Source organism: Eulemur rufifrons, chromosome 16 (genome assembly GCF_041146395.1).
Source record: "Eulemur rufifrons isolate Redbay chromosome 16, OSU_ERuf_1, whole genome shotgun sequence".
Lineage (NCBI taxonomy): Eukaryota > Metazoa > Chordata > Mammalia > Primates > Lemuridae > Eulemur > Eulemur rufifrons.
Window position 1 is genome coordinate 32,808,138 of NC_090998.1, and position 25,052 is coordinate 32,833,189.

The following is a 25,052-nucleotide window of genomic DNA, read 5'->3' on the forward strand; positions in this document are numbered from 1 at the left end:
CTGTATACAGTTAAGAGACAGATTCTTCTTCACCATTTTGTTTTCATTCAAAAACCTAAAACTCATAGTACAATGCCAGAAAGACTTCACCATTAAGATCTGAGGCACAATGAAAATCATCAGGGTATGAATCACAAAATCAGAAAGTTGAAGGAGCCTTGTAAGTGTTCATCTCCCTCAACTTTATCTAATGTATAAATCCTCTCAGTCTCTAAACAAATTAAAAACAGAAAAGTTAAACACGGATATTATTACCATAGTATGTATAATAGATGTTAACATTCAAAGTCACACCAAATATGAAACTGGTTAAAAAATATTTGTCCATCAATGCATAGTTTTAATATGCCTGGATATTCCTGATAACAAAATATTTTGATATATAGCCAATGCCAATTCTTAAAAAATCATAACAAAAAGCAAAACATCTGAAAATATATAATGATGTTTACTCTTTAGTATCCTGAATGCAATTCAAGATACTGAATTGTTTCAAATTCAGTTTAAGTATTACCTATCATTCTTGCTTTAATAGAATTGTTGATTCAAATTTCCTAAAGAGCATTCAGAAACATCTGTGGGGCAAAAAAAACTAGGTTTATGTAACAGGTTGAAGATAATCTCTTTTGAATTATGACTATGCTTAAGTAATTTTTAAAACATTAATACCTTCCAACATAGTTGAAAGTAATACCTTTACTTCCAACACTTTGCTTGGTGTCTCTGTTAAATATTTTAAAACACTAGCACTTTTAGCTTCCCTGCCGACTTATTAAAGTCACTTTAAGATCCTTTCAATACCAACTTCAAAACAAAATCTTAGTCGGTTTCCATTTAACATTATAATATTTAGTCATCTTTTTTGTACAAAAAGCACGTTCCATGAAATATGTGGTATTCCTTCATCAAAAGCAAAACCAAACGTTCTCAGTAATCATTATAGTCAAAGAAAAACTAAGTTTAAAAATACTGTGTATGTTACATAAGCAATAACTCAGCCAAGTTTGAACATAACACAGAGGTTGCATCTAAGACAAAGCAACAGATGTTTTACTTTTTAATATTTCAAAGGTTTCCACAATTGGTAGCAGTCTGTTACTATTCTCCTAACCACTAGGACAAGATTAATTTCTCAGTTAATATTTTAAGAAAACAAGCCAGATAAAGAGGTCAAGATCACAAAAGTATGTATCAAAAATATAGATACCAAAAATATTTTTAAACAGTAAATAAACCTTTTTACCTCTTGGAATCAAATATTTTGGCAGAAAACTAAAAGACCTGAGATCACAAGTGGTAGCTTTCACTCAATATGCAAAATGAACTAATTTAACTCGAAAAAATATCAAATACTTTTTACATAGTTAGGCCAAGCATAAAAATCCAAATCAGTTTGAGAGATTAATTTAGTGGAGACAGAGACAGACAAACAGATGGGGCAGGGGGTAGCGCAGATATGAATGAATGAATAATCATTAGCATCATCTTTACCACCATGTCAGAACACAGGTAGTAAAATTTCAGGTGACTTTCTTTATATGTTCTCCTCCCTGTATCTGTTCTCATCTTCTTGCACAGTAAGAATTTTTTTTGTTGTTGTTAAAGATGTTGCAAGGCTGCCCAGATTAAAGAGTGTATATTTTACCCTCACTAACAGCTAGGTCATATGATTAAATTCAAACCAATGGGATATTGGCAGAAATGTCATGACAACTTTTGGAAAGTGTCCCTAAAAAAAGGAGGAGACTGCCCTTCTTCACTCCTTCCTCTCCTCATGTTGAATAGAATACGGATGCAATGGCTGGAGCTTGAGTAGCCATCTTGGACCATAGCATAGAAGCCTCATATTGGAAATGGCTCAGCCACAGTCAGATGAAGACAGAGTCCTTGAAGACTAAGAGCTGCCATACAACCCATGTTGGCTACCTTTATGTGAGAGAGAAATAAAATTCCATCTTGTTTAAGCCACTGTTACTTTGCGTTTTCTGCCACTGTAGCCAAGTTGATTTTAACTAATATGAAACCAAAATAAATAACTTTATTATCAAAGCAAGAAGCCACTTCTCTCCAATTCTCAATCAAGAATTCCCTCCCTTCAAACAGGATTAAAACCTTTGCGTGCACTCTAAGGTACTCCCAAGCCACGGATAGGGACAAAATTAAATAACACAACTTCTCAGTCAAGATGTCCTGGAACTACAGTCACTAAAATAAGCTCATACTTGGCAAATGACTTTAAGTAGCCTACTCCTGTTCAAAAACAAACCTTACACCCTAGATCTGGACTCAGGTGGCAGTGGTATAAGGAGTATTCCCTACTCTAGGAGGACAGAGTTACAGAATAAATCCTTTTGTTCAATGAAGGAATAAAACAACATTCTATTATAGTATATTATTAAATATTCAACTCTACAACCTTGACTATGTCTCAAATACTTACTCTGGCTTTAAAGCTATCATGTAGCTGATCTTCGGCAAAAATATGGAACTGAAGAGGTTTGATGCTGAAAATGATAGCTGACTTCAACATGGTCATAGTTTCTTCCAGTCTTTCACCACAGGCAACTACAGCTAGGTGCATTTTCTCAACAGGCTGTATTTTCAGACTATACCTAATAGGAAAGAAAGCCACATTTTCCAACAGTTTTAGTACATGTTTATAACATGGTATTTTTACCATGTTCAAAAACTGAAGCTCAAAACTGCTATTTAAAAAGCTAAGACATGTCTAATTACAAAACATTACAATGTTGCATCAACTGTGTATTTCTATACTCTCAACCAGCCTTTCTCAACCAATTTTCCTCACTAGGAACCACAGAACACAAAAAATATGACTACTTTCTCAATTCTCCCAAGAATCCATAATTAGCACCATTTCAGCTACCCCGCAGAGAAGCTAATTCATTGCTCATGCTGGATGCGTTAAGACATTAGGGCTTAATTCTCTCAAGGAACCCACTGAGAAAGGGAACATCGCAGATTTGAAGGTCTTCCATTCAATTTTTTAAAAATTTTTGTTATTTAAAAAAACATCCTTAAACACATTCTTTTAAAAAAAATTTTAGTAGAAATTGCTCTGTGATTATTTCATCTAAAACTTCTTCCCATACTATCTTCCACCAACAGTTCATTGTAAAGCAAGCCCAGTCTTAATTTCATCCATAAATATTTCAGTATTATATCCAATTTTAAATGATGTCAAGAAAGAAATTCCTTCACATAACTTTTTTCAGTGACATACATTCAGCCCCATTTACCAAATATTCAGCAAAATGCTGATATGTCTTTAGAACCTACTTCCAACACAGCAGCAGTGTGTACCAAAAGGTTTAAGTAACCTCTGAAACCTCTTGCATCTGCTGTGCTACTTCTTTTGCGTATCTGGTGTTAGCATAAGCTCGGGTCTTTTTAAAGCTCTCTGTTCTTTTCTGTTGACAGCAATTAGGAATAAGTAGTATCTCCTCCCTTGTCTGTACCATCTCCTTTCCCCTCTTTTCTTCTGAGCCCGTCAGTTCCTAACACTGAAACAGTAACAGCGGAGGGGAAACTATTTATGCTTTCTATATCTTTAACAAGAGGACCTGAATCCAATTCATCTCAAAACAGTGGAAGCCACAATAACACAAGTTAAAGACAAGGCAATCAAGACACACAACTTTACAGAACTCTAAATTAGCTCATCCTTCTAGTAACTGCCTCTGATCCTACTTCTCATGGGGTATATAGGCCTTCATAAAGCATAATGATGAGACTCTATAATGGGCTCAGATTGCTCAACTGGCCCATAACTATTAATAGACCTTGCCCAAAGTCAAAAGCCAAGAGAAAACTTAAAATGAAGCTAGAATAGTCGTATGCTGTTTTACGCAGAATCCTCTACATACAGAGACAAGAAGTATATTAAACCTTAAGAAAAATAAGCCAAATATTCCTCAAAGAAAAGAAATTCCTCTAAAATCAGCACCACGGACTCCTAACTCCTGGGCTTTCTGACAAGGGTTGTTCTGCCCCACGGCCAGAACTCCTTCCTCCAGCTTCTGCAGTACTGTCTACGGAACTGCATCTGCCTTTCTGTCAGCTGTCCCGCTCATTAAAAGTATTATATCTAGTACAGGCTCCAACACCTAAAGTGACAAAACAAAACATAATTTAAAAGATAGATGTCTCTGACCACTACCCTCTCCCTAGACCCCAAGGACAGGAAAATCAACTGCAACTGGAAAGATCTAAAGTAAACTTCTACACTATAGGAAGTGATAACTATAACCTTCTACGCAGTCGCAGGGAAGCAGCCATTCAAATAATTTTGGCCCTAACTGAAGGGCAGAATCTTGTTAGGGTCTATAAAAATGTGCTATATTTTAATCACAGTGTGAAAAAGAGAAAAGTCCCTGTGGATTTAAAGATACGTTATCTAAAGGACATTTTTAAGTCAAACCTATTTTTCTACAGATACACGATTAGAAGAAATTCTTCAGATGACTCAAAGATAATACCCGAAGGTTCCCATGGTTAAACTTGGCATAACCTCAGCATTGAAAGTATGACAGTAATGAACGAAAACATATTAGATTTTAAAAAAGAATCCGTGAGTCCAAAATGATATTAAAAAAAGGGGTAAAGGGAGGGAGGGAGGGACCTTCTTTAAAAAGATGAATACCAATCAATAGACGTAGAAGAAATGACAGAATTATAAAACTCACTACTTTGCAATCACCATTGTAACAGATAATTTAGACAAGAATAATCAATGGATGCTGAAACCACACTGTAACAAAGTATTTCCCCCATCCATTGCAAAAGGGATAAAGATACTGTTGCAGCGTATAAATGTGAGACCACCATCTTAACTACGTGATCAAACTTAACCAATAATGTCAAACTTATGACATCAGATGCCTCCTTACATGCCCAAAGAAAAAATACAGTATCTCCTATGCAGTAATCCTGCCAAAAATCCTGAATCTGATAGTAAGTAGTCAGGCAAATCCCAATTAAAGGACATTCTGCAAAACTAAACAAAAATATCAAGTCACAAGAGATACCACCCCTACCACCACCACCCTCCACAAAGGGCCGGGAACAGTTCTAGAATAAGGGAGACTAAGTCAATCTAACAGCTGAATGCAGTGTATGATCCTTCACTGGGTCCTGAATGGGGAGGAAAAGATATAAAAGACATTAACAGGAAAATAAGGAAATAGGAATATATTATGTTATATATTCAATGAACAGTGTTAAATACCTTGAGGTGACAATTTTATTATGGTTATATTGGAGAATGTCCTTGTTCATAGCAGACACATAATGAATACATGTATTTAGGGGTGTGTCATGATACCTGCTGTCTCTAAAATGGTTTGGCCAAAAATAAGTGGCAAAATGTTAACAATAGATAAGTATGTAGGTGAAGGATATTAGTGTGCTCACTGTACTATTCTTATAACCTCTGTAGATTTGAAACTTATCAAAGTAAAAAGCTGTGGAAGGACAGGCATAACAGAAAAAAAGTACTTAATGTTTTAAACATGACAAATTCTAATATACATACTGCCAACAAAATTCTAAGCCTCAGGAATAAATAGCCTTCTTATTTAAAGTAAATTTCTGCTTTAAAAGAATCATAACTTTCCTTCTATTTCTTTTTCTTTAGACAGCACGAATAGATTCCAGTGTGTTCCTATAGCCTATTAATTAATTAGTATTCTCTCTCTAAAAAATTATGTATAATATTTAAACTAGGAATTAGCATTAAAATAAAGTACATAAAGTCAAACTAAACAGAATTAAATTTCAAATATCAACCTCCTCAAACTAAAAAATAACTGCCATGTACCTATCTTTAAAAACTTGCAGTTGCTGACTCAGGAAAGGGGGGGTGGGGAAAAAATATGAAACTATTGTTTTTAACTTGCACTGTTCACTTAATAATTTATCATGAATAAAAAAAAAATAAAAAAAAAATAAAAAATAAAAACTTGCAGTTGAACAAAATGGAAAACTATATTTAAAAACACTAACAATAATTTCCTTAATGTATAGCTTTAAAAAAAGTTTTTCTTTTTACTACAAAAAAAACCAGTTATGTTGAATTACCATACTAGGTAAAATAGTTTCAAGAGTTGTATATAAGTCACTTTTGAAACAAAATATCTTTTAAAAAACTCTTCAGGGCCGGGCGCGGTGGCTCACGCCTGTAATCCTAGCACTCTGGGAGGCCGAGGCGGGTGGATTATTTGAGCTCAGTAGTTTGAGACCAGCCTGAGCAAGAGCGAGATCCCGTCTCTACTAAAAATAGAAAGAAATTATCTGGCCAACTAAAATACTTATATATAAAAAATTAGTCGGGCATGGTGGCGCATGCCTGTAGTCCCAGCTACTCGGGAGGCTGAGGTAGGAGGATCGCTTGAGCCCAGGAGTCTGAGGCTGCTGTGAGCGAGGCTGACGCCACGGCACTCACTCTAGCCTGGGCAACAGAGCGAGACTCTGTCTCAAAAAAAAAAACCAAACAAAAAAAACTCTTCAGGATTTTATGTAAAGTGTAAAAAAATAAAATCTAAAAATTCAACATGAAATGTAAGTATTAATTTCTAAAATATAATTTAAAATAATCTGTAAAAATATATCTCTTAAAACTGGTATGGGGGATAGGGAGAAATATATTAAAGGATACAAAATTACAGCTAGCTAGGAAGAATAAGTTCTAGTGTTCCATAGCACTGTAGAATAACTATAGTTAACAAAAATAGTTTCAAACAGCTATGAGGAGATAATTTACTTATCTATTTATTTATTTATTTATTGAGACAGGGTCTCACTCTGTTGCCCAGGCTAGAGTACAGTGGCATGATCATAGTTCACTGCAACCTCAAACTCCTGGGCTCAAACCATCCTCTTACCTCAGCCTTCCAAGTAGCTGAGAGTACAGGCATGTGCCACCATGCCTGTCTAATTTTTTAATTTTTTGTAAAGACGAGATCTCACTATGTTGTCCGAGCTGGTCTTGAACTCCTGGCCTTAAGCAATCCTCTCACTTTAGCCTCCCAAAGTTTTGGGATTACAGGAGTGAGCCACCACACCCAGCCTAGAAGGAGGATAATTGAATGATCCCAACACAAAGAAATGATAAATGTTTGAGATGATGGATATACTACTGACCCTGATCTGATCACTATACGTTATATATATAGAAATATCACTATGTACCTCATAAATATGTACAATTATACATTAATTTAAATAACCAAAAAAACAAACTGGTAAAGAATCGCACAAGATAATATAGCTAACTTTAAATTCACCTATAACCAAAGAATTCATGAATCTAAAATCAATTCTCACCATAAAGAGAAAAATTAAATATTTTAAAGAATTGATTTTTTAAAAGCTTAAGTCATAGAAAAATTAGTACATTAAAAACAAATATTTTTGATAATACTAAAGTGTGTTTGCATAATGAAAAGTAAAAAAGAAAAGAAATTAGAAAAATATTTGTAATCAATGGCAAAAGCAGAATATATTATTCTAAGGGTTCATAAAATAAGCATTAAAAATTCAATAGGTAAATATCAATACAGATGATACACAGGACAAGCTAAGCAAATATACAAATATGTTCAATAACAAAACATAAATCAATAAAAAGCTATCATTTTACCTTAATAAGTGGTAAAATTATAACTCCCAATAATGTTAAGGTTATGGTGACCCCAATACACTCACATAATGCTGGTAAAGGCTTGAATCTACACAATTTTTAGACCACAATTTAGTGATATAATTCATTCTTTTTAACAAATAATTGGACCTCTTTTGTATGCTAGGCACCGAGGTAAGCAAGAAACTCATATTCCTGACCTCACACCACTTGCAGCCTGTTGTGAAAAGACAGAATTTCAAAAAAATAAGAAAGCATAGTCATTGCTTAAATAGAAAAAGGTGGGTAGATTGCTAAGGATGCTCCCTACACTAACATCCAACTTCGTCTGAAAGGGTTAGGGAAAGCTTCCCAAACGATTCTCTTAGGCATTTGTTATTCACCGGTTGCCAAGCACTTTGCTAGGCATGGGGCCTAAATGATGAACACCACATGGTATCAACCTGCAAAGAGGTGACAGTCTAGAGGTGGATAAAGATTCATAATCACAACAGATGTACCATAGCCAAGAGGATACAGAGAAGGGAGATGCAGTGGGCAGTGAAGGGAGATTGCACAGTTGGGTAAGTGATGAGTACAGCAGTTAAGGGAACAGGAAAAAAGAGGTAGTCATGAGCAACAGTGTAAAACGAGAAGGGTAAGAAGAGTCAACGTGGACTGACCTGGAGAAAGTCAGGTCTGATGCTCAGAAAAGAACTCTGGATTGGAAATAGCAGTTAAACAAATTATTCTGTGACTATCCAGGAAATGAGGAGAGAAAAGAGCAGGATACTAAGGAACACAGATATTTAGGAAGCAGGGATAGAGGAGTCCAGGAGGAGAGAAATCAAAGAGCTAAGACACTGGTCTGGTCTCAAAAGCTAGAGATTGACAGAGTTGAAAGAAAAACAAAGTGGTAAACAGTGTCAAATGGACAAAAAAAGTAAGATTAGGGCCCAGAAGAACAATTCAGAGCTCAGGCGTGACTGCAAGGAGAGTCAGAGGACAGATTCTGCTTCTAGATGGTTGAGGTGTGAAGGTTTTTATTTAAGGAAGTGAAACCAGTAGGTAGGTACTCTTCAAAGAAGTTTGCTGGTGAGTGGAAAGAGAGTGAACAGGTGATGCCTTGAAGCAAGGTGTTGTAGGGATTTTGTGTTTGGTTTTGTTTCAAGGACAGAAGAGATGTGAGCATTTTGACATGCTACTGGGAAGTAATCAGTCAAACAGGAGATCGAGTAAATGCAGATACAAATTACTTTTTAAGTTCTCAAAGAAAAATAAAGCTGTAAGCATGAAATGCTTTCCAAAACTCAATGGAATGATGTGTAGCCATGGACATAATTATGAAGACCATATTATGTGGAAAAAGTACAATTGTAAACTCAAAATTCAAGACTGGTCTATACCTTAATCACAACATGTATATGAATGATGAAAACACTTGTGATGGGAGTTGAGGCCATTTTTCTTTTCTATATCATTTTATGTTCACTGTACAATAATTGGGAGGAAATGATCCCTCAGATAAGCTTTAATCAAAATTATATTAAGAATTCAAGTTGGGAAAGCTAAGAGAGGCCTGGGAAAAGAGTGTGGTGCCCAGCCAAGGGACTCCCTGATGCCAGGCAGAATGTGACACCAAAGGTGATAGTAAAGGGGAATTCCAAAGAAGCTTTACCAGGTGGGGAGAGAAGCTCTTAAAGTCAGGCAAAAATGATGTATTATCTAGAGTAAATACTGAAATTGAGGATAAGAATGATATGGCCATTGCATGCCACTTTGGTTTATCTGCATGTTTGAAATAGGGTGATTAAATGCAAGGGATCCTTAGTTCTAAGTAAGAAACTAAGTTTGAGAGATATTTACATAATAGCATACATATAACAAAACAGTTACTATTTTTTATGTAATCACATGATATAATGGATGCAATATTCCAGGTAGAAAGTATAACAGAGAATATAACTTCTAAAATCTCAAATTTGGGGTTATTAGTACTCATGCTGTAATTTACAAAAGGGTCTGGGTTACATAAATCAGGGTATATTGAAGTTTTCAAGTTTACCCAGCTTCCAGAGTTAGCAGAATTATGTCACAAAGCAAAGTGGTACTTGTCAATACTTTATTCATTAATATTCATAAGAATGAAAACATATGAAGCTCCAATTCTCCAAAATTATAAACAAACTTAAGGGTAAGAATATCTTTAGAAGTTGGAATAATCTGACTTGGACTGATGCATACTGAAATTTCAATCACCCAATATCTTCTAAAACAACAAGATATAATTAAAATATCTGATCTCAACTATTGCTTGCGAGTTGTTCATGGAATGCATATTGTTTTGAGAATGTAAGAATTTAAAAATATATACAATGAATAGATACTAAGAATGCAATTCTCAGAGAGAGTAGCATGGTAGTTACCAACGGGGTGGGGGCAAGTTATGGGATGGGGAGATGTTGACCAGAGGGTACAAAGTTCCAGTCAGATAGGAGAAATAAGTTTTCAAGATCTATTACACAGCAAAGTAGCCATAATTAATAATGATGTATCAAATATTTCAAAACTACTAAGAGGTTTTAAATGTTCTCATTACAAAAAAAAACTATAAATATATCATGTGATAGATGTTAATGAGCTTGTTATAATCATGCCACAGTGTATACATACATCAAAACATCATATTGCACCCCATCAATATATATTTGTCAATTGAAAATAAAAATTTTAATTGATTTTTTTAAAATAAAGTTCTTCCTACCTAGAACACTTTACCTCCTGTCCAGCTAATAAACTAACGATTCATCATCTAGTCGCTCCCTCCAGGAAGCCCCTCCCTGATGCCATAAGATGACTCATTATAGTTACAACTTGTCACCCTTTAGTGTAATCTCAGGTTTGCTAGTGTGAGGCTCCCCTTAGAAAGTAAGCTCCAGAAGGATTGGCCACATTAACCTGACGTTAGCACCTAAAACAGTGCCTGGCAAACAGAATTAACATTTAAATGAATCATAAAGATACAGTAAAAACAGATGGTTCTCAAAGAAATTTTACTCTAAGGAAGGGTATTTCAGGCTATTACCCCACTCTCCTCTCCTACTATCTCAGGGAGACAGCCTGAGAGTCACTGCCTTATGCCATTCCTAGCAACACTTGTTTCTTTCTTTGAAGATTAGAGCAGGAAGGGACCCAAGAGGTCAGCCAATCCAACACCTTCATTCTCCAGAGACGTGAACAAAGCCAAACTATTTGGTAACTTAAAAGGTCAATAAATGATGTTTATTGACCTTTATCAACAAATACTTACCTTTATCCTCCCATTCCCCAATATTCAATCTCTCTGCTAATAACAAATATAATCCTTTCCTAGTTGTCCCCAACCACCTACAAAATGTTTTTTTAGTACATCAGCTTTAAATTAAATGCTATATATCTATATATATCTGTATCGGTAAATATCAGTGGGAACCTATCTTTATCACCTGTTACCTAAAGTTAGATCATAAATTTTCCTAACAATGGTTTACCTTAATAACATATTAAAAGAATTTAGAGCAGTTATATGCAGCATGCACCAAAAATTTATGACAACTACAAAATGGGAAAAAGAAATAGAAAACTCAACGAGAAAATAAATTATTTACTTGTATAATATTAAGATATAAGAAAAGAAACATTTTTACATCCTATTACAATCAAAAGTTTTATTACCTACTATCTACTCTTACCTACACTGATCTATCAATTAAATATAAGTGCCTACCTAAAAGCCGTTTCCCAAAAGCAGTTCATTCCACAAACATCAGAGGGCAGCATCCAATAGGGATTCCAGTAACACAGAGAGAAATCTTTACACCTAACAGAGTAAGACAGAAATAGCCTATGTGAGTATTTTGGCTGGGAACTAACAAGGAATTTGCTCAGTGACACAATAACTTACTGTTCTATTTCAGAGCAACAAACCAGCAAATCCAAGTTGCTATAAGTGTTGTTGTTGATGTTTTGGAAAATTGATTTCTCCCTCCCTTAGGGCATCATTATTTTAAATAAGACTTGAAGGTAGAATATACCACTGATTGGCAAAGTTTTCTAGTCAGTAACTCTTCAGATATATTCAAATCCCCTCACCAGATGATAGAGACAAACTATGTCTTCTAAAATTTTCTTCATGGACCACGCATATTCCCCTAGAACAAAATCCATTTCAGCCAAACAAAATATTTGCTTATCCTGAAACAAAATAAAAATGTCACAAATGCTGGTGGAAAGGGAAAAGAGGATCTCCTATATTAATCCTCAATCCAAGCTACTTGTATGGTGTTTTAAACTGAAAAATAAGAAATCATAATGGCCAACAGGTATATGAAAAACTGCTCAACATCTGTAATTATCAGGGAAATGCAAAACCACAATGAGATATCACCTCATCTAGTTAAAACGGGTCCTATCAAAAAGCAAAAATAACAGGCCGGGCACGGTGGCTCATGACTGTAATCCTAGCACTCTGGGAGGCCGAGGCGGGTGGATTGCTCGAGGTCAGGAGTTCGAGACCAGTCTGGGCAAGAGTGAGACCCCCCGTCTCTACTAAAAATAGAAAGAAATTAGCTGGCCAACTAAAAATATATATTAAAAAAATTAGCCAGGCATGGTGGCGCATGCCTGTAGTCCCAGCTACTCGGGAGGCTGAAGCAGGAAGATTTCTTCAGCCCAGGAGTTTGAGGTTGCTGTGAGCTAGGCTGACGCCACGGGACTCACTCTAGCCTGGGCAACAGAGAGAGACTCTGTCTTAAAAAAAAAAAAAAGAAAAAATAACAGATGTTGGGGAGGATACAACAGGGAGCACTTGTATGGGGCTGGGGGGAATGTAAATTAGTACAGCTACTATGGAGATCAGTGTGGAGATTCCTCAAAAAACTAAAAATATCCAGTGATGGATGCTCTGAAGGCCCTGGCTTCACCACAATGCAATATATAAATGTAGCAAAATTGTACCTGTACCCCATGAATATAAACAAATAAAAAAAAAAACTAAAAATAGAACTAGCAATCCCACTACGGGGTATACATCTAAAAAAAAAAAACAAAAAAAGAAATCAGAATATCAAAAAGACATCTGCACTCTTGCCTTTATTGCAGCACTATTCATAATAGCCAAGATATAGAATCAACCTAAGTATCCAACAGCAGATGAACAGATAAAGGAAATGTAGTACATATACACAATGGAATATTATTCAGCCATTAAAAAATGAAATCTTGTCATTTGCAGCAACATGGATAGAACTGGAGGACATCAGGTTGAGTGAAACAAGCCAGGGACAGAATCCCCATGTCATAAGTGGGAGCTCAAAAAGTAGATCTCACGCAGGTAGAAAGTAGAATGGTGGCCACCAGAGACTAAAAAGAGTAGGGGTGTAGGGGTATGAAGAGAGGTTGGTTAATGGGTACAAAAATACAGTTAGATAGAGGAATAAGTTCTAGTGCTCAACAGCATAGTTGGGTGACTACAGTTAACAATGTTTATTGTATACTTCAAAACAAAACAGCTATAAGAAAGATTTGAAATGTATCCAACACAAAGAAATGATACATGTTTGAGGTGATGGATACTCCAATTACTCTGATTTCATCACTACACACGGTATGCATGTATCAAAATATCAACGTACCCCAGAAATATGTACAATCAATATGTAGCAAAATATTAACAAAAAAAGAAATCATGCTGCCTAGTTTCAAAATCTACATTGCCTCAGTTTCATATTACACAAGCTAAAATGGAGGATCAAGTGTGGTCTTCTTTCTTAGATTGCAAGTTGGAGCTAAAAAGGCCTCATGTTACAGAAAGTACATGTTTCATTATTATTTCTTTTCAAAGCAATAGCCTAAAATTCACTTCAATGGAGGCCTGGGCACAAAAGTATGTATGAAGTCAGGGTGAGTCACTAAACCAGGCCAATTCATACCTCATCACTATGGAGCTTTGCTTTCTCTTGCTATGAATTCAATTACAAGTTGCTGTTCTTGTATCAAAAAGTCTATGAAATTTCTGATTTACAAAAATCTATTATCACATCTCTCAAAAATGTCAAAAGTCTAAGGCAGGAGTTGTCAGCCCTGGTTGCATAAAGAAATCACCCAGAGAACACCACATCAGACTTACTAAATCAGAATCTCTGTGAACAGTCTGGCACTGGTGGTTTTTAAAATGCTGCTTATTGGCCGGGTGCGGTGGCTCACACCTGTAATCCTAGCACTCTGAGAGGCTGAGGCGGGAGGATTACTTGAGGTCAGGAGTTCAGGACCAGCCTAAGGAAGAGCAAGACCCCATCTCTACTAAAAATAGAAAGAAAATTAGCTGGGCATGGTGGTACACGCCTGTAGTCCCAGCTACTTGGGAGGCTGAGGCATGAGGATGGCTTAAGCCCAGGAGTTTGAGGTTGCAGTGAGCCATGATGATGCCACTGTACTCTAGCCTGGGCAACAGAGCAAGACACTATCTCAAAAAAAAAAAAAAAAAAAAAAAGAAAGAAAAGAAAAGAAAAAAAGAAGTAGGATCTATCTCCCCTTACCCAGAATCTAGGTGAGCTCTGTGACTGCTTTGACAAATAGAATCTGATGATATGATACTGTGCCAATTTCCAAACCCTTGCCTGAAGAGCAACTTCCACCTCCTATCTCTTGGAACACTCTTTGAAGCCAGTCTCCATGATGTAAGAAGCCCAAGGCATATGGAGAAGCCATTTGAGAGGATGCAGCCCCAGCTGAGCTCATAGTCCTCTTCTCAATGCCAAATCCCACTTTTCCTATATCCATTCATTCAATAAACCAATAAGTTGTCTACTGAATAACCATCTACATGGACTAAATACTGAAAACACAATAGGGATTAATATGGACATGGATCATACTGTCTAGCAGGGAATGACAGAATGTCATCTTGGATAGTGCAATATGGGAGACCTACCCAACATCCAGGTTACACAATTCTTCAACTCCAGTAACTTTTACGTCCTCTTCCCTTCAGTTAAAAATGGCAAATCCTGGACCTTGTAATCACCTAAAACTGCAGTCCTAAACTCCAATACCTCATATCTCAGACTAGTCTTTAATCATTAAATATGAAATGTCCAATTTCAAATCAAAAGTGTTTCTTATATCTCAAACAAGAAGCATTACAATTAAAGTATACATTTAACTATGGATACAGTCTTGCCATCTTAACAGTAGCTTGTTTATGCCAGCAGCAAAGAAGCCTGGAGAGCAAGGGGCCATGAAATCAAGAAAGGTGTTTTCCACAGCTTGTTGAGAATTGAATATTTTTCCTTGGAAGAAGTGGCAGTCAGTTGGTGCAAGACCTGGTGAATGCGGTAGATGACAGAGAGTTTCCAAGTCCAGGCTCTGTAGTTTGAGCAGTGTTGTTCATGTGACATGTGGTTGAGCATTGTCTTGGAAGAGGATTGGCCTGTCTCTATTGACCAATCTCGGCTGTTTAATGCCAAGCATTGTCATCATTTCACCCAATTTGTTGAAGTAAATATCCGTTGTAATCAACTGACCAGGTTTCATGAAGCTGTAGTGGATAATACCAGCGCTGGACCATCAAACAGACATAATTTTTTTGATGAATATTCAGTTTTGGACTGTGTTTCAGCACTTCATCTTTATCCAACCCTTGTGCTGAATGCTTGTGATTGACAAAAAGAATCCACTTTTCATCACACATTTAACAATATGATGTAGAAACAGTTCGCTTTTATGTCATGACAGCAAAGAAAGGCCAGCTTTGAAATGATTTCTCTTCTGGCACTCATTTAATGCATGTGGAATCATCTATCCAGCTTCTTTAACTTGCCCATTTGTTTCAAATGGTCCAATATTGTTGGAATAGTAACGTCAAAACTTGCTGCTAATTCACACGTAGGTTGAGATGGATTCACTTCTGCTACAGCTTTCAGCTCATTATCTATCTTGGTCTCAGGTCACCCAGGTGGCTCACTTTCAAGATTAAAATCGTCAGAACTGGGGGATTGGTACTTTGAGACAGGAGTCTGCCAACCCCCTCAATTGCTGGCAAATTAATAAACTCCTCTTTCCTTATCCAAAAAAAAAAAAAAAAAAAAAAAAACCACCAAATCACCAGAACAGAACTTCTCAAACCATCGACATACTGTGCGTTCATTAGCCACATCCTTCCCAAACACTTTGTTGATATTTTGAGCTGTCTGCGCAGCATTGGTTCCATGAAAATAACATGGATTTTTGACTTATGCATGGTTTCACAAAAATTGCTGTAAAAAAATTTTGAGAGATAATCACAAGCCAAACCATGTGTTTGAAAGGCATGTATTGTGAAGGATGTACCTTCACAATAAACATAAAACAAGAAGTGTCAGGCCCGGTGTGGTGGCTCATGCCTGTAATCCTAGCACTCTGGGAGGCTGAGGCAGGCGGATTGTTTGAGCTCAGGAGTTTGAGACCAGCCTGAGCAAGAGCGAGACCCAATCTCTACTAAAAATAGAAAGAAAATTATATGGAATACATATAGAAAAAAATTAGTTGGGCATGGTGGCGCATGCCTGTAGTTCCAGCTACTCGAGAGGCGGAGGCAAGAGGATTGCTTGAGCCCAGGAGTTTGAGGTTGCTGTGAGCTAGGCTGATGCCATGGTACTCTAGCCCAGGTAACAGAGCGAGACTATCTCAATTAAAAAAAAAAAAAATTAAAAAAAAAATTAAAAAAAAAAAAGAAGTGTCAAAGTGAAATGTCAGAGACATCAACTGTCAAACTTATACTTAGGGAATCTGGAAATTTCATATTTAATGACCTAAATAATTCTCTACATCCCATTACATCTGTCTGGAAATCATTCAGCCCCTCCAATCACATGCTTCCTAATTATAAGCCCCCTTCTCTATTCATTCCCTTTCCTACTCATACTATACCACATGGTCCATCTGTTGACTTTCTTACATCCACAACTTCTAACTTTTACCTCATTCTTTCACCATACCTTTTCTGTACAATCCCACATTGAAACCAAGCCATTCATTCACCTTCTTAGATGAATACTGAAGAACAGCTGACACAACCATGCTGATTAGAAGTATACATTCAGCAGGACGTTGGTACTTTGAGATGGGAGTCTGCCAACCTCCTTACCGGCTGGCAAATTAGTGAACTTCTCTTTCCTTTTTCCTTCTCCTCAAAAAACAAAAAACTATACATTCAGTCTTCCCCTTAGCTAGCCCCTCAAGCCTACTACCAACTGTATATGCATTCCACATGCCCTTTATTGCCTATCTTCTTCCTAGTGGTCCTTAAAGATCTCCTTGTATCAATTAGCCCTTCTTTCTCCTTACTCAGTAATGTCTATTTGCAATTTACAACTTTATAGTTAACGGTAATAAAGGGTAGTTAAGGATTATACAACCCTGGTCATTACCATGTGCCATGTGCCTGCCTCTGAGGGGGAGAAGCATATACCCCCTGCCTCATTTACTGAGTCTGACCTCATTCAAGTAACTCACTTTGGGCAAAGTTCTGTGAACAGACAGAACATTGAGGCATAAGAGTAGATGCTTCAACTCGGATTGTGAAATTCAATCCGGCCTCTTACTCATCTCCTACCAAGAGACTGGGCATATCCAACGCACAGACTGCTCCTTCAGCCTGAGTCCCAGGATGAGGGGATACACAAAGCAAAGTCACTATAGACATGTAATGTGTGCAAGAAATAAACGTTGGTTATAAACCGCTAAGATGTCTGGGGTTGTTACAAAGCAAAGCAGAATAATACAAGGCATAATTCCCTTTTAAAATTAAGATTTAATGGTTTTTAGTATATTTACAAAGTTGTGCAACCATGACCCAACAGTTACATGTCTAGGTATATACTCAAGAGAATTAAAAACATATGTTCATAGAAAAATTATACTTGAATGTTCACAGCAGCATTATTCATAATAGCTGAAAAGTAGAAAACAACCCAAATACTCATCAACTAATAAATGAATAAACAAAATATAGTATATCCATACGATGGAATATTATTTGTCCATAAAAAGGAATGATGTGTGGTGATACATGCTACAGTGGATCAACCTTGAGAACATTATCCTATGTAAGAAGCCAGATTCAAAAAGCCACATATTGTGGGATTCATTTAATATATGAAATGCCCAGAACAGGCAAACCTATGGAGACAAATGTTACTGTTAATGGATACAGGGTTTCTTTCTGGGTTTTTTTTTTTTGGCATCATCATAGCTCACTGCAACCTCAAACTTCTGGGCTCAAGCAATCCTCCTGCCTCAGCCTCTCAAGTAGGTGGGACTACAGGCATGTGCCACTACGCCCAGCTAATTTTTTCAATTCTGGGGAGAGATGGGGTCTTGCTCTTGCTCAGGCTGGTCTTGAACTCATGACCTCAAGTAATCCTCCTGCCTCCCAGAGTGCTAGTATTACAGGGGTGAGCCACCGCACCCAGTCGAGTTTCTTTCTGAAGTAATGATTATCTCCACAAAGGATTAATACAGACACAACTGGATGGGAAAAATCAAGTTTTAGGTAAGTTTCTTGACCATAATTCAATGTCAAAAATCATACAGTATATAGAAAGGATGTTCTTCTTTCTTTACTAGAAATATAAGAGCATATGCATTAGTGAATACACATGCCATTTACCATTTTTTAAAAAATCATAAAACACTGAGGTACTGCTGGCAAGAAGTGTAATAATTTATTTACAGTTTCTTAATGCCCAAACATCCATTCTCTCCCTTACAAAAAACTGGTTTTGGAGATTAAGATAAAAAGTAGAAACTCATACTGAGAACTCATTATGTAACAATAACTCATTACAAGCAATAAATTAAGAAAAGCAACTAATCTGAAGACAGCACTTGTAATTTCAAGTCAAAAAGAAAAATTAAAGTTTAAAAGTAGTGGAAAAGTAAAGGTACTTATGCAGATTCTGATTATTAGCTGTTTAAAACTGTTTAAAGTGGAACATTAGATATTCAACATTCAAAGAGGTAACTCTATTAAATAATTTTAATGGGGCAAAACAGTAAGCTGAGCTAAAAAGGTGTGACCTCAGTGTGTGACTTCAGGTGTGACATCCCAAAGCAGTGAAGTCCATAAATGTGAATTTTTTCACTATGGATCAAATTGAAATAAAACTTTACTATGGCATATCCTCAAATTCATAAAGCTCAATGCATCTAGTTCTAGGTGGCTCATCTACAAGCAGACTGATCAAGGGGTAGCACAAAGGATCTTTGTGGTGATGAAACAGTTCTATATCCTAACTGTGGGAGTGGTTACATGAAATTTACATGTAGTAAAATTGCATAAAACCACACATACACACATTTGCATACATAAAACTGATGATATCTGAATAAAGTCTATGGATGATTGTACAATGTTAATTTCTGGGGTTATAATATTGTACTATACTGATACATATATATTCCAGATTTAGTGATATTGTACTATGGTAAAGTAAGATGTTACTACTGAGGAAAACTGAGTGAAGGATACATAGGGTGTCTCTTCAACTTTGTGTGAATCTACATTTCAAAATAGAAAGTTGTTTTTTTAAAAAGGGCAAGCTGATCAAAATTTCCAGTACCTAAAAAATGTTTCAAAAACTGAGACATTTCATGCTCTGAATTAAAGCAATTAACAATAATGTTTACCACAATATGAAGTTTACTTAAATCCAGTGACAGAAGGTCTCATACTTTTAAATTAAACTGGAAAAGGTAATTTTCATTTCAACATGTCCATGATAGTCATGAGGCTTTAGTGAAAACCATGTACAACCTACAGAGTCAGAAATATGTTTAGGCATGTTCAGCATAAGAATGTGGCAGTATGAATGAAGTGCTGAAGGCAACAATGCAACTTCAAGGCACAGATATCTCCACTGTGGCTGTGCAAAAGAAAGAAAGATGCTTATGGGCACAATAAAGGAGGCCATTCCCATGACATTGCCAAATCATCATTATTTAAGATGGCCTGGGTCACTCATGTTAAACTAAATTGTCTCCAGACAATTCAATTTCTAGCACTAAGTCAGATCTTTACTTCTTTTTCTTAAACCTCTAATATCATAAATACTCAGTAAGTGGGAAAAAGACTGCTTATACAGAAATGGCACTGAAACAATTATCTATTTTAAAAAAAAGTTAGCATCACACAGTACCTCCCCCCCTAAAAAGAACTGAATTAAAGATTTAAATGTAAAAAAAGGAGAAAAATATGAACCAAGGAGAAACAAAGAAAAAAAGAAAAAGAAAACGGGAAAAAAAACAAACTCTGGTAGAAGGTTTTTCCATGCATGTTAAAGGTAAAAACAATAAAGTAAAAAGCAGCCAATTTGAAAACATAAAAATTTTACACTTCATATGGTACATACATTATGAACAAAATTTAAGTTAATATGTAGGAGGAAGTATTTCCAACAGGTATGGCGCATAGATATTAATCTTAATGTTTTAAAATAAGATTTCCAAATCAAAAGTACGTATTATTTTTTCATTAGCCAATCCAGTTTTCCCTCCAAAAGCACAGAACAATATTTTAATTAATTACTAGCATTTATTAAATACTACATGTCAGGTTTTTGCTAAGCACTTGTTAGGGTCTGAATGTTTACATCCCCCAAAATTCACATGTTGAAACCTAATCACTGTCATGAAGTAGGCAGGGCTTTTGGTAGGTAATTAGGTCATGAATGGGATTACTGCCCTTACAACAGGCACCCTAGAGGGTTCCCTTGCCACTTCCACCACGTGGGAATACAACAAGAAGGTGTCATCTATGAACCAGGAAACAGGCCTTCATTAGGCACCAAATCTGCTGGTACCTTGACTTGGATTTCCAGCCTCCAGAACTGTGTGAGAAATAAGTTTCTGTTGTTTATTAGCTACCCAGTCTATGATATTCTGTTACAGTAGCCCCAACAGACTAAGACAGCACTTTACAAACATGTGAGTAGATACCACTATGATCTCCAATGAACTAAAATACAAGCTACAGGGTACTGGTTTTACATAAAATGCTTCTGCATTAACAAAGCAGAGTTTAAGGTGACATGACATTCCAGTGTCCATAACAACTATCTTTAATGTTCACTGCCCAACTCTTCTTTAAAAATAACTGCAGAAAAGAGGGAAAAAACTTCTTCACTAAAAGTAGTAGTGCAAAAATAGTGGTCAAACCATTATCAGCTAAATCAGTGGTTCTCAATCTTTGGTTTTATAACAACCTGGAGCACATATCTAAAATATAGATTCCTGGACCCCACTGCCAGGCATTCTGGTTTAGCAGGTCTCAATTGGGGCCTAAGGACCAGAATTTTTCTGAGGTTAGAAACTGGGGGGAAAAAAATCTTAAAATTTAAATTATCTAAATGATCCTATTAGCTACAATTTTATTGTACCATTGCTTCATCCTAGGTAATCTAAACCACCAGCTATTTCATTTCAATTCTCACAAACAACTCAATATCATAGTACTCTTATTTCTAACTGATGAGGAAATGTGTTCAAGGTTGACACAGCAAGTGAGTAGCAAAGCTGAAGTTTGTGATTCTAAAGCCCTTACTGTTTCCATTCTTTAAATTCTTAGTATATCCTACTAGTGTTCACAGGATCCAGCAGAAATGATAACTCTATGGCCTAGCCAGATCTGAAAAGGACAATGAGGTGAACTACTTCCCCGTTTCACAGTAAGTCATACAGAGGGCACAATGAGTCCAGAAATGGTGTCACTGGAGTGTTTAGTAGCTTCTCCATTGCCCACTACCACTACTGCTGTATAGCCACAAATGAAGTCTTGATAATCACCATCAAGACTCGCCGGTGAAATGTGAGAATTTAATCACCCTGACTAGCTAAAATGCAGAGCCACAAAGTGGTGTAATGCCTTCTGAGAAGTACTAATGCCTGGTAATAACAACTGCTTTCTACTGAAAACCTTAATACAGTCTGTCCATATCAATGGCTTAAAGGAGTCTCTCTATGTGGAAAAGCCACTGCCTACCCCTCTCCTTTGAGGCACCACTCCTCTCCAACACCAATCATGTTATTCTGTCTGCCTACAGATGTGCTAGTGGCACAGAGCCGGCAAATCAGAGATCCCCATCCCAGGCAACACTGACTGGTCCACGGATGGGCATGCAATCCTAGCAAACTGAACAAGAGCCTTTTCCTGGGATTTTCTATTTGAGATTAGAGAAGAAAACCTGCAAAGAACAGAAGGACCCCATGAACAAAGCCTGTATGCAGTGGAACAGAGTAAGAGGCCTCAGTCCTTGAGGTCCCTGGAGCTGCCCTGGTATCTGCAACTTTTCCTTCAATTCTGCTCCTTCCAGCAACTCATATAAGCCTATAAATATCCATTTTCCTTAAGATGGTTTTATTTGATCTTAATGACAACTAAGAATTCTATTACAAATTAAGGTAATTTAATGCACAGCATGGTCACTACAGTTAACAATACTGTATTGTGTACTTGAAACTTGCTGGGGCCGGGCGCGGTGGCTCACGCCTGTAATCCTAGCACTCTGGGAGGCCGAGGTGGGCGGATCGTTTGAGCTCAGGAGTTCGAGACCAGCCTGAGCAAGAGCGAGACCCCATCTCTACTAAAAATAGAAAAAAATTATATGGACAGCTAAAAAAAATATATATAGAAAAAATTAGCCGGGCATGGTGGTGCATGCCTGTAGTCCCAGCTACTCGGGAGGCTGAGACAGGAGGATCGCTTGAGCTCAGGAGTTTGAGGTTGCTGTGAGCTAGGCTAACGCCACGGCACTCACTCTAGCCTGGGCAACAGAGTGAGACTCTGCCTCAAAAAAAAAAAAAAAAAGAAACTTGCTAAGATGGTAGCTCTTTAGTGTTCTTTCACAAGAAAAGGTAAACTATATGAGGTGATGAATGGTAACTAGCTTGACTGCGATCATTTCACAATATATAGATATCGAAGCATCATGTTGTATGCCTTAAATATATACAATTTCTACTTGTCAATTATACCCCAGTAAAGCTGGAACAAAATTATGTAAGGTAATTATTATCTACACTTTACAGGTGAGGAAATTAAAGCACAGAAGTGACATAATTTGGCCAACGTCTCACAGCAACCAGAGCCAGAATGAAAATACAGGCTTGTCTGACTATTAAGACCTACATATTTTCTGATTACTAAAATAATGGCTTCAAAAAGAATGCACTAATTGATAAAAGATTTCAGTGAAAAATTGTTCCTATCATTTTAAAGTTCTTACTTCAAGAATTTTGGAAAGGCTGGGCACAGTGGCTCATGCCTCGTGGCTTATGCCTGTATTCCCAGCACTTTGGGAGGCCAAAGTAGGAGGACCGCTTAAGGCTAGGAGTTCAAAACCAGCCTGGGAAACGAAGGGAGACCCTATCTCTACAAAAAATTAGCCATGCATGGTAGCATTTGTAACTGTAGTCCCAGTTACTTGGGAAGCAGGCAGGAGGATTATTTGAGCCTAGGAATTCAAAGTTTTACAGTCCAACCTGGGTGACAGAGTGAGACCTATGGCTTTAAAAAAAAAAAAAAGGACTTGGAAGGACTTGACCTTTCTAAGTATTTTGTTGCCATGGAATTCTGTGCAATAAATACTTTTTATAAGATTTGACCAATAGAACCTATTGGATATAAACCTAGGTTCCATGTTTTAAATGAAAGAAATAAATAATAGTTGCAATCTTTCCGGTAAGATGACATCAAAAAAGGCAAGAATGCAATGATACTCAAGTCCTACAGAAAAGAGGACTTGCCTCTTGGCTTGCCTCATAGCCCCCACTGCCCCCTGAGTCCACTATCTGGACGAGACCCTTATTTTTCTTTATAGAAAGAGCTCTTGTACAGCAATCAAAGGATACACAGTTTCCAATCCTGTTCCAATTTCTGATGCCCTTTAGATCTTGGCCAAATAATTTACACATAGAAAGAGAGATTAAGGAGAACTACTTCATATCACATGGTAGCCAAAAAAGTTGATTTAACTCTATGAGATCTCTATAAGGATGTTATAAATGGTATCTAAAATAAAAAGACTGCTGAGGTCTTAGGAATTTGCCCTTCATCAAATCACAGGGTAAGAAAAATGACAATCTAGCTTTCCCACGTTGCAACTCTGCCGGAAGTCTCCTTATGCATGCAAATGTGGTGAAATGTTCTTTATCACATTTTTAGAAAGACTGACACACCTTTAGTTTTAACTTAGATGTACAACTCCTTTAAAATAAAAAGTAATGCTACTCAGAGAGCCTATAAAAGCACAGCACTTCAGTAGATGCAACTTTGACACATCAAACTTAAGATTTCAGTAATGGCTCTATTAGATATTTATTAAAACTAGGCTCTTATTTTCTAAATTTCAAATAAAGTAATTCTGTTAAAATTAGCTGGCCAAGCAAACATAATTTATAAAACTGTCACAAAATAAAGTACCTGAGAGCGCTAAAAATGAACATTACTCTGTCAAACTGAAATGCTAATATCAGTGTAATTTCATTCAATGTTTGATTAAAATATTGCTACCTTACATTTCTATCCAATATAGAAATAATTCCTTTTCTATAAGTATAACTACTTCACAATAACATAATAGGCCAGGAACAGTTTAGGTTCCATCTGTCATTTTTTCACGTGCTCATTCAAGTCTTCGGTCACTGCCCCTCCCAGGACACATAATTGAGGGTTGATAAAACTGGCTCTGGAAGTAGTTCTGCTTTTAGCATAATAGTTCTTGCTAGTAATGAATACAGAGCCCTGATGCAGGAAATTACCATGAGTGTAATCAAATCATGGGGTAAAAACATGACAATCCGGCCTTTCCACGCACTTCCTCTACCCACACTTCCCACTTTCATGCTGGGAATGACCATCAACTCTCAGAATGATGTTAAACAACAGCCTACAGCTCACCCAGTACCCCTTTCTCATACAGACATTCTACTTTTCTGTATCAAAGCAGCATTTGCCTCCTAGTAGGGAGCACTTCAGGTCCTTTTCAGAGACATGCCCACAAATAGAGGCCGTGCAAATGTTTAGCTCTTATTAAGCAATGACAAAAACATTCCTATTTCCATTTAAATCTCATGTTCATTCCAACTGTGGCAGTGATTTCTGTAAATCCATCTAAGTCATTATGCTGCTCTTTAAATACCGATTTCTCAAGAAAGATACCTCCATCCCATCCCACAAGACTTGAGCATGCTAAGTATCACTTATTTTTGTTAATTTTCTCTAAGTTTCAGATTAAACCAAGTGGTTCCAAAAGAAAATTTCACAACCCGCACAAATGCCATGTCCAGATTTAACTAACCACGGGCAATAATGAAAATTGTAAGCGTTAATACACAAAAA

At 36.7% G+C, this 25,052-nt stretch overlaps 1 protein-coding gene across 2 annotated transcripts in view; it reads right to left on the reverse strand.

Annotated features, from left to right (window-relative positions):
- GXYLT1 (glucoside xylosyltransferase 1) overlaps positions 1–25,052 on the reverse strand; it is a 45,710-nt gene that overhangs the window by 20,016 nt on the left and 642 nt on the right. Inside the window, exons 2-3 of one of the 2 annotated variants that reach the window (XM_069491084.1) lie at positions 11,406–11,498; positions 2,441–2,612 (exon numbers count right to left, since the gene is read on the reverse strand). In XM_069491084.1, coding sequence (XP_069347185.1) covers positions 2,441–2,612; positions 11,406–11,498 — 265 coding nt within the window. The remainder of the gene's footprint in view (positions 1–2,440; positions 2,613–11,405; positions 11,499–25,052) is intronic. The other variant, XM_069491085.1, reaches the window with a different exon arrangement.